The 9638-nt window shown below is 38.0% G+C and overlaps 3 protein-coding genes and 1 long non-coding RNA gene across 4 annotated transcripts; 2 read left to right on the top strand and 2 right to left on the bottom strand.

Annotated features, from left to right (window-relative positions):
- LOC104787825 (IAA-alanine resistance protein 1) lies at positions 235-2994 on the bottom strand. Its single transcript, XM_010513472.2, has 11 exons — positions 2540-2994; positions 2363-2446; positions 2170-2219; positions 1934-1985; positions 1719-1841; positions 1403-1629; positions 1178-1321; positions 972-1079; positions 788-889; positions 652-696; positions 235-556 (listed from the first exon to the last, which is right to left on the bottom strand). Exons 1-11 carry the CDS (start codon positions 2868-2870, stop codon positions 401-403), a joined length of 1422 nt encoding a protein of 473 aa, XP_010511774.1. The 5' UTR covers positions 2871-2994; the 3' UTR covers positions 235-400.
- Positions 3632-4527, top strand: LOC104787826 (annexin D5-like). Its single transcript, XM_019245401.1, has 4 exons — positions 3632-3707; positions 3789-3934; positions 4020-4238; positions 4306-4527. Exons 1-4 carry the CDS (start codon positions 3632-3634, stop codon positions 4525-4527), a joined length of 663 nt encoding a protein of 220 aa, XP_019100946.1.
- LOC104787827 lies at positions 4986-7032 on the bottom strand. Its single transcript, XM_010513475.1, has 8 exons — positions 6935-7032; positions 6700-6826; positions 6498-6573; positions 6330-6402; positions 6149-6244; positions 6016-6066; positions 5594-5947; positions 4986-5492 (listed from the first exon to the last, which is right to left on the bottom strand). Exons 1-8 carry the CDS (start codon positions 6995-6997, stop codon positions 5172-5174), a joined length of 1161 nt encoding a protein of 386 aa, XP_010511777.1. The 5' UTR covers positions 6998-7032; the 3' UTR covers positions 4986-5171.
- Positions 8197-8498, top strand: LOC104787828. Its single transcript, XR_768043.2, has 2 exons — positions 8197-8355; positions 8430-8498. It is a non-coding gene; the product is annotated as an uncharacterized LOC104787828 (long non-coding RNA).

Below are 9638 nucleotides of genomic sequence, written 5' to 3' on the forward strand. Positions count from 1 at the left end.
TACATTCTAGTTTCTACGAACATATCATGTAACCTAGGACGAAAACGAGTTTACGTCTATTCAACAACTACTATATACGATCAGTATGATCATGCTAGTTTGCATACGCCTGAATGTTTCGGATAATTTGGTTTAATTCAGATTTCAGATATTCAGTTTAGTTCTATTCTATTAAATAAAATTATTGAATGATTTTTTTTAAAAATCATCACATTAATGAATCACACCAATAACTATAATTGAAAAAAATCGTTACCCCTTTTTGAAACGTTCTCATACAACATTGGTTTTTAAATGTCTAATTTCAATTCAAAAGTTGAGTATTTTTCCTGTAGTCAAAACAACAATACCCGAGCTTTGGGACTTCTACATCTGTTAAAAGAAGACAATTGTTATGAGATCATTCTATAAGAGAGATGCAAAGAGCAACACTCATGCCAAGAACCAAAGATATCAAATGAGACGCGCTGTTTTTAAGTGTCGATTTCCCAGAGTTGTTCATCTCCGCAAGAACACCAGCAACAGCTATGTATATGAATCCTCCTGCTGTGAATCCCTGCAAAGATTTCAATTCACAAACCAAATATATTCATTAGCATTTTAGATGTTCTAATTACACGATCAAAGCGATGCAAATATGTCATTCACTACCTCAATCAACGATGACTGTCCTGGTTCATTTCCCCATACCAAAACCTGTGGACCGAGACAAAAACATCACCAGAGTTCGTTCAGTTACAATATTCTAGGATTCTGTTAAGCTGTGTTGAAGATATAAAAGACTTGCCAATGCAGTTCCTGCAAGTGCCACGAGTGCAGAGAGAAAGTTGAAGAAGAGTGCTTTCGTTACAGTGAAGCCTGACCTCACTAGAATCCCAAAATCACCTATCTGCAAGGGGAATCTTTTTAAGGAATCATACTTGTTGCTATGCACATTTTCAAGTTTGTTTAGGAAATATAGAGTAGGGGACCTCTTGGGGTAGCTCGTGGGCAAGTAAGAACATAGTTCTGGACCATCCACCAACTGATCCATAGATGAGAAATGCGCTTCCTAAAGCCATTCCATCAGTAAAATTGTGCTGCACAACAAAATGAGCCAAAAATAATTCTCATCTTTGGCAATCTTTCATTAGCCTTATCGAAGCTTTTAATGAATGAAAAAGGAGCACGTACTTACAACACCATCAGAGAACAAGTTGAGGTAACCAAAGACTAGGCTTGAATGCGTCTCCTCCTCTTCCGGTTTGTCTAATTTTCCATCAGAAGTCATTTCTTCTCCTGAATCTGATTTATCAGCAGCGTCACTACCAGAAGCATTTCTCTGCAATGAACATACAAGTCATAATATGGCGTTTGCTCAAAGAGCCCGTAAATGAAGTATGCTAAAACTGTTGTAACTCACCTTACGGAGAGATCCATCTGTAGAGCCACTAGAGACTTTCTCTGATGAATTTACAATAGCATCAGAGGAAGATTGTTGGTCCACATTTTTATGATCAGCATCATCCTTAAGTTTCTTACTGCCTGCATGGTGGTGGTGGTGATGGTGGCCCCAGGTATTGGAACCAGATGAGTGTTCTTCAACATACCGCACCAACTTCTCCACAAGAAGGAAGACCACAATCCCAGCTAAACAATCAAGAATGAGGTTTGAAAGTGTCAATTTAGTCAAACCATATTGTTCAATAAACACAAGAGGGAAGTGTTCTGATACTTACCGAGTACAGACAATCCAACAGACAAATCTTGTATAGAATGCGAGTGTGAAGGCGAATCCGAATGAGAATGATCATGATGGGCATGGTCCTCATGGTGATCATTAGAGTGAGAGTGACCACCACCTGCCAAACGAAATGAGAAGGCTTTTAAAGTCAATTGATGGAACAATGCAGATACTAAAATGAGAATCAGATAATTGTGTCCATTAATGTACCAAAAGCATGGGGCAATTGGTGAAGAAAAGCATCCCCCAACATAGCTCCTGCCTGTCATACAAAATAGATTGAATCAATAAAAGACTATTTGAAGTAACAACAGATCTTACAGACACATTTCCAAAAGTTATGATGTATAGAGATTGCTGAATCAAGTATTTTGACAAATTCTCAGAACCACTCCACCACCACCAAAGAAAACCTAATGTAGTAAAAAAAAAAACAAATGACTTACCCCAAACAGAGCCAACGCATCAACAAACCATTTTGATGGCTTCCCTTGAACTGTAAATTGAAACAGAACAGGTTACAACTTACAACAAAAGACTTGAAACAGTCAATCTAAGGAGAGAGACAGAGACTTTTTCTCCAGGACAATTAAAAAGCAAGGCTTTTTGGTTCATAGAGATACAAAAAAATTTGCTTACCGAACATAATGGGAAGCAAAACAAGGCAGATGAGTGAGGCCAAGCTAACTAAAAGAGAGCATCCCAATGCATTGAGCCACAAAGCTGCAAATAAAAAAAACAAGAACAATAAGACAGAGATTCGTAAGTCCTCCACTAATTCGTAAACCCAATGTAGCTTAAAGGAACCAAATTTACCAAACCCAGTAAGACTAGAACTTGATTCGTGATCGTGATCATGATCATGATCATGAAGACAAGGACCAAACCCACACAACCTCATATCCTCCTCTTCAGCAAGCTCCTCCGGCAACTTCATCTCAAACTTCGCCGTCGTCTTCTTCACGTGATGATGATCGTGGTCATGTTCATGGTCATGGTCGTGAGAATGACTACACCCACCACCGTGATGATGAACGTGATCGTCACGCGCCGGTGTTGACTGAGAGAATCCGGTTTCTACGCACAGATCCAGAAACAGAACCAAAAACAGAATCGGAACCAAGACGTTTCTCAGCGAGAACGACATCAGAGCTAAGAAGAGCGACGGTTACTGCAAGTGGCTTCAATGGTGATGAAGCAGACGATGCAGAAGAAGAGAATGATAATTCCGATTATGATTCCGAATGTGACAACATCCATTTTTTTGTAATAATCACAAAATCGTATCTTTTTATAATTTGTAAATTTGGCCCTCTGTTTCGAAAATTAACTAGAAAACCCTATTTTACTGGGAACTTCAGTTAAAGAGACTGGACTCATCCACTCACAGATGAACCTTCCGGACCACGTAGAGGGTTTATATACCATATTCATTATGGAAGATGTCAAGTTAGAAGTTCAAGATCCAATCTTGGTTTTGTGAAAATGAATTTGTTTTACAACTATTAAATGATTTTTAATAAATAAAATACATACAGAGATTATGATGATATTGTAACTCCCGCAGGCCTTCGAAAAATCAAACAAAATGTGACAAAAATGTATATATATGATGATATTGTAATGTGAAACATAGAGAGATTAGACCTGAAAACCGTTATCTGTTGAAATTATATTCATCAAAGCATTAAGCATCCATCGTCACACGAAAGAAACAGAGGATTCAGTTCCTAAAATCAAGGTCTAATGTCCATTTCCCAAAACACAATCGCCACAAAACACACCCCACACCAACAAAACAAAAAGAAGAGAAAAAAACCAAAAACAAAATCAAGAAAAAAGAAGAAAGGTATAGAGAGTTTGTATGATATCTTCTTTTGAATCTTTCGAGGAGGAAAGAAAGAAACAATGGCAACAATGAAAATACCAATGACGGTACCTTCTCCTCGTGTCGATGTTGACCAGCTCTTTAAGGCCTTCAAAGGTACGTATCTATCCGCTTCTTATATAGTTCTATAACAACTAGTTTTGTTACATTTTTTATTTATTTTTGCGCAATTTGTAGGAAGAGGTTGTGATACTTCGGTGATCATCAACATCTTAGCTCATCGCAATGCAACGCAAAGAGCTCTCATCGAACAAGAATACGAAACCAAATTCTCAGATGACCTTCGAAAACGTCTCCATTCCGAGCTTCATGGTCATCTTAAGGTTAATACATAAATCTAAGCCTTAACATGAAATGTTTATTCATGCATGATTTTAAACAAACAAAAGTTATTTTATTTTATTTTAGAAAGCGGTTCTTCTATGGATGCCTGAAGCAGTGGAACGAGACGCTTCAATACTGCAACGTTCCTTGAGAGGAGCCGTGACTGATCACAAAGCGGTTGCTGAGATTATATGTACACGATCAGGCTCTCAGCTTCGTCAGATCAAACAGGTTTACAACAACACTTTCGGTGTGAAACTTGAAGAGGACATCGAATCCGAAGCTTCTGGCAATCACAAAAGAGTATGTAATCTCTATTTGATTCAAAATGGTAATAGAGATTGACATATACATATGTAATATGTAACAGGTTTTGCTCGCATATTTGAACACTACACGATATGAAGGACCAGAGATTGATAATGCGAGTGTGGAGAACGACGCTAGGACTCTCAAGAGCGCGGTTGCTAGGAAGCATAAATCTGATGACCAGACGTTGATTCAGATATTCACAGACCGAAGCAGGACTCATCTGGTCGCTGTTAGATCTACTTACCGTTCCATGTTCGGCAAAGAACTTGGAAAGGTATGATCAAGAAATCATATAAACTTGACTCAAAAGAGTTTTCAAAAATAATCTTCAACTTCTCTATTTTTTTCCAATCTTGATAGGCCATAAGAGATGAGACCCGCGGGAACTTTGAGCATGTCCTTTTGACAATCCTACAATGTGCTGAAAACTCTTGTTTCTATTTCGCAAAGGTAAACGTAACTTGAGATGTTTTTCTTATATCATAAAGTTTACAAACTAAAAAATCTGAAAAGCGCATGCAGGCGCTGAGAAAGTCGATGAAAGGGTTGGGAACAGATGACACAGCGTTGATAAGAGTGATAGTGACAAGAGCAGAGGTGGATATGCAGTTCATCATCTCGGAATACCGAAAGAGATACAAGAAGACTTTACACAACGCTGTTCATTCCGATACAACTGGTCATTACAGAACTTTTCTCCTCTCTCTTTTAGGCCCTAACGTTTGATCTCTTTCTATATCCATATATCCACTCCAACATTTCACTTTTGATTCTCTGTATCTTACAACATTTCTTGCAACAATCTTGAAGGGATATTAAAATATGTTTATATGTAAGTCTAAACAAATAAGGGAGCAATTCAAACTGGCAAAAGAGAGAAACTAAGAAGCTACTTTAAATTCATCATCAACACATAAATAATCTCTAATCGGATTCGACTTTGTGTATAGTTTGATAAGTTTTCCATTGAGGCAAGGATAGTAATAGCACCTTGAGTAACTTTGAAGTATATTCTTCCCAAGAGGTAACCGCAAGAGATACACCCGTTAAGTCGAGTGATTCCTTCAGATCTTCATTAGAGCATGAATATCCAAAAGTTGTGGTTACAAGGTTCTCATCTGGTAGGAAAACTGATTTCAGGGAGTTGATAGTTTCCAACTGAGGCTGTGAGATAGCTTCTACCGTGTCGTTTTCGACATTAGAAGTTTTGAGTTCAGAAGCTTTCCAATTGTAAAACTGAACAACCTATTATTTAGAAAATGGAAACAAAAAGAGCCAGTTCAATGATTGAAACTGAGGTCCAGTGAAACTAATCACTCAAAGCCTTAACGTCTAAGAGAAAGTACCTGAAGAGCATGAAGAACGTTGGCAAATTTTCGAGTGAGTAACTCTCCTCCTTTAGCTATTTGTAATGGTCCCATGAGTTGTTCTGAGGCATCCGTAGAATGATCTTCACCTTGTAAGCTATGTACACCGAAACCAAGAAGTTGCAACCTCGCAAAGCAGATATCAAAACCCATGTCTTGATTCGACACATCTCGGTGAGGGCAGAACCAGTACATGTTAGTGGATGCAGGCAAAGGGAGGCATAATCCATGTAATGTGCACTGGGAAAGACGGGTGAGAAGCTTGGAATCTTCGTCATGGGATGAGTCCCGGCTAAACCAAAGTGCAAGAGTCAATCTTTCTCCATCTGTTACCTGTTAAGTTTTAGTAACTTACTTAGGAGCATACAAACAAACTGAGAGGCTATATTGATAAGGCGAACCTCATCAACGGAATGAATATTCCGGTCATCAGCTGTGTACATGATAACATCCTGGTCAAGACAAGACACAAACACATTATTATTCAATTCTGAGTAGTAACTGTTGAACCAACTGAACAAGAACAATACTTACTCCAGCCGAGGGAGCAACAGTTGCTGGTTCCCCACTCTGAAAACGAAAAAGCCCGCCTTTGAAGTCTTTCTCGTAACTATTCAAGTAACAAACTGCCTTCAAACCAACTAAAAACCAAAGTCATATAACCACATAAACCTCATATTGAACAATAACGTCTATAGAATACTGAACTACGAACCGCGAAATCCCTTTGTTTCAGATATGGTCTGTTATCATCACTATGCCAACCAATACTCGCTCCTCTGCACCAACTGATTCAAAATACCAAAGAGAACAAAAATAAATGATTTCTTCTTCTTCACCTCATTATTCATGGCTTTGTTCTCTTAAAAGAAAAATGACTAACCTAATCAAACCAGTGAATTCAATAAAAAGCTCAAACTCACAACCAAATGTTTCCTCTATCTTCTCTTTCAACCTTTCTGTTACTCAAAACACACAACAAAAGATCATCACTTTTGAATCTCACTTGTCATTGTCATATGTAAGCTAAAAACAGAGAGAGAGATAAAAGAATGAATCTTGCGAGTTGTAAAGGTAAGGCTGACCTCGAATGGAGACGAAAGGGATGATAAGGTGAGGTGAATTAGTGGCAATGAGGTGAGAAAGAGTAGTGGAGAATACATGTGGTCTGTACCCAATCGTACTGCAACTCTTGTGTATGAACTCAAGCTCCTGTTTTTGTTTTTTAAAAAATTAACCGCAAAGTAACCAAACCACATGATTAGCACAAATCTTAAAGACACAAAATTTAAGCAAAAAAAAAAAGAGGGACAACCTTACCTTGCACTCTGCCGGCGACAAGAAATTGTGTAGAATCAGCCTCGGATGTTCTCCTTCCGACATCTCTTTCCTCTCTATTCGAATTGGTTTGTTTAGGGTTTTTTTCTAATTTATCACTTTCCTACTTTGGGAATTTACCACCGGTTTAGGATTTCTCACTAATTAAGATTTTAGTCATTTTTAAATTAAAGTACTTACTAAATATATACACTATTTGAATATCATCTCGTTTGGGAGAGCTTCTCTCTCTTTTCTGTGTGGAATTCTCAGGCCCAAAAATAAAGAAAAAACCCAAAAAAAAATTAGAAATTAGGAGAATCGGTTCCACGAGAGGGATTTTGAGAATCCTATGAAAACCGATGCGTGGTCGGCTCTGATTGGCCAGAGCGAAAAATATAAATAAGGAATAAAAAAATTTTACTCTATTTTTTTCCTTTCTTTCGCGACATGTCTCTCTCTAAGAGAAACGGCGATATGTATGGCGATTCGCCGTTTCACCGTGAAAATTCTCCGATTCACCTTGAATCGTTGGATTTTCCGGCTGAAACACGAAAGATCGTCATATATGAGAGAGATATGTCGAGGTTCCGGATTCTAATCGAGATTCCACTCGATGTGACGATTCGTTGCTCAAGGCCTTCTATCTCCGACGGTGATAACGATGGCGGAAGGTTCCTGTGATGGGATTAATGGGACGGCGAGGTCAAGCAGCTGGCGGATCGCACACACAGAAGGTTCGTCTGATTATTACTGATATATTGTGCTTGGGTTTACAATTCCGATTGTACTGATTTCACGGGGTAGGCTAAATCTCAGAAATTTGGTAGGATTTGACTTTAACTTTGGGTATACTTATGCGATTCCTTCTCTGTGGATTTAACCAGACTCACAAAACCGAATTAGTCACTTGTTGTATGCTTTGTTAGTGTTAAAATTTGATTAGAATGAAGTGGTTTTGTGTTGTGTTTTGTTAAGGTGTCATGAACCGTATGTTGGTGTTGTTGTCTCATTATTAGTAAGTGGTTGTAATTGTCTCCAAACAAGCAACCTTCATATGTATGTATGTTCGATTATGTAATCTCAAGTGAACTATTGTTGAGTTCTTCAAATTAGAGATACTGTTTCTCTGATGCTAAAAAGGGTGCTTGTTTGCTGCTTTTACAGGCCGCTTTGGAAACCGGGTTTTGTTTCTGATTGTATCACAATATCCAAATGTTTGGACAAGGGAATCTTTGGACCAGCTGATGTTTAATATTCTTGGAACTTCAACTCTTGTGGTCTCAAGGTCTAAACTCGCGGGTACTAGAACCACCTATGATGTAGAGTTACTAAATAAAGATGAAGCGATGTCTCTGTTCTGTTTATCTGCTTTCAATCAGAAATCAGTCCCTCCAGGATTCAGCAAAAGTTTGGTCCAGCAGGTAATGGGTCTGCCTACATGCCTATTAGTAATATTGTTTCTTCTTTGGATACTCATATTGACTCTATTTGGTAGGTTGTTGGGGAGTGTAAAGGTCTACCTTTGTCTCTGAAAGTTGTTGGTGCTTCATTGAAAAACCAATCTGAAAAATACTGGGAAGGTGCAGTGACGAGGTTATCTAAGAGTGAACCTGCTGATGAAACTCATGATAGTAGAGTGTTTGCTCAAATCGAATCAAGTCTAGAAAATCTCGAGCTGAAAACCAGAGACTGTTTGGAACTCGGTGCTTTCCCTGAAGACAAGAAGATCCCTCTTGATGTTCTCATAAACGTGTTGGTCGAGTTGCATTGGCCGGCGCTGACCCAGTGCAGGAGGTGCTTTTGCACCATGTCTCCTGAATTTTTAATTTTTTTCTTCAAGGTTTTAGGCCCTATATTTTAGACATTTTGTAATTTAGGATTGTAAAGTTTGAAATTTTGCAACTATAACCTTAGTTTTGGAGAAAAAAATAAAAATTGGGCACCAGGTCCCAAAAAAAGTTGAGCCGGCCCTGTCTCGAGGACACAAGTGCTTTTGCTGTTGTTGTTGATTTAGCAAACAGGAATCTTCTTACTCTAGTGAAAGATCCAAGGTATTTGAAATTTTATGTTTGTATTTCTCGACTTTGTAAAATATGTTTTATATTTATGAATTATGTAAAATATTGCTGTTTTCTTTTTTTCATGTAATATAAATTATTAAAAACCTATTTCTTGTTTTGATTATTTCATAATTTATTATAATGTGCTAATTAATAAAAAATGGTTTAATAAACATTATTTTATTACTTAAGTAACCATCATAGAGGTTCTTTAGTGGAGGAGTAATTTAGTTTAAGTTGTTAATAGATTCTCTTGATTAATTTAATATTGATAATAGGATTAGTTTAATTAAGAGAATCTTGATCCAAGTTCTTGAGTGGAGTTGGTCTAAAAATCTTTCAAAGAGAGAGAAAGCTTTTCCTGTCTGTTTTACCGTCCATATTTATTGAATATTTCTGGATTTTCTTTCAGCATCATCTGGTTTCTCTAACAGTGGTGGCTGCCGCTTCCGTTTCCAACATCGTCCGATTTCCTTAACGGCGGTGTTTGGCTTGCCGTCCGGTGTGGTATCCGGCTTTTGTCCGACAGAGATTGGCTTTCATAGCAGTGCATGGTCGGCTCTTGTCTAGCATCCTCAGCTCATACAGCGGTGATGGCTAGCTTTAGGTTTTAACCCGACGTAGTTCGGTTTTTTTTCTTTCTG

Source organism: Camelina sativa, chromosome 5 (genome assembly GCF_000633955.1).
Source record: "Camelina sativa cultivar DH55 chromosome 5, Cs, whole genome shotgun sequence".
Taxonomy (NCBI): domain Eukaryota; kingdom Viridiplantae; phylum Streptophyta; class Magnoliopsida; order Brassicales; family Brassicaceae; genus Camelina; species Camelina sativa.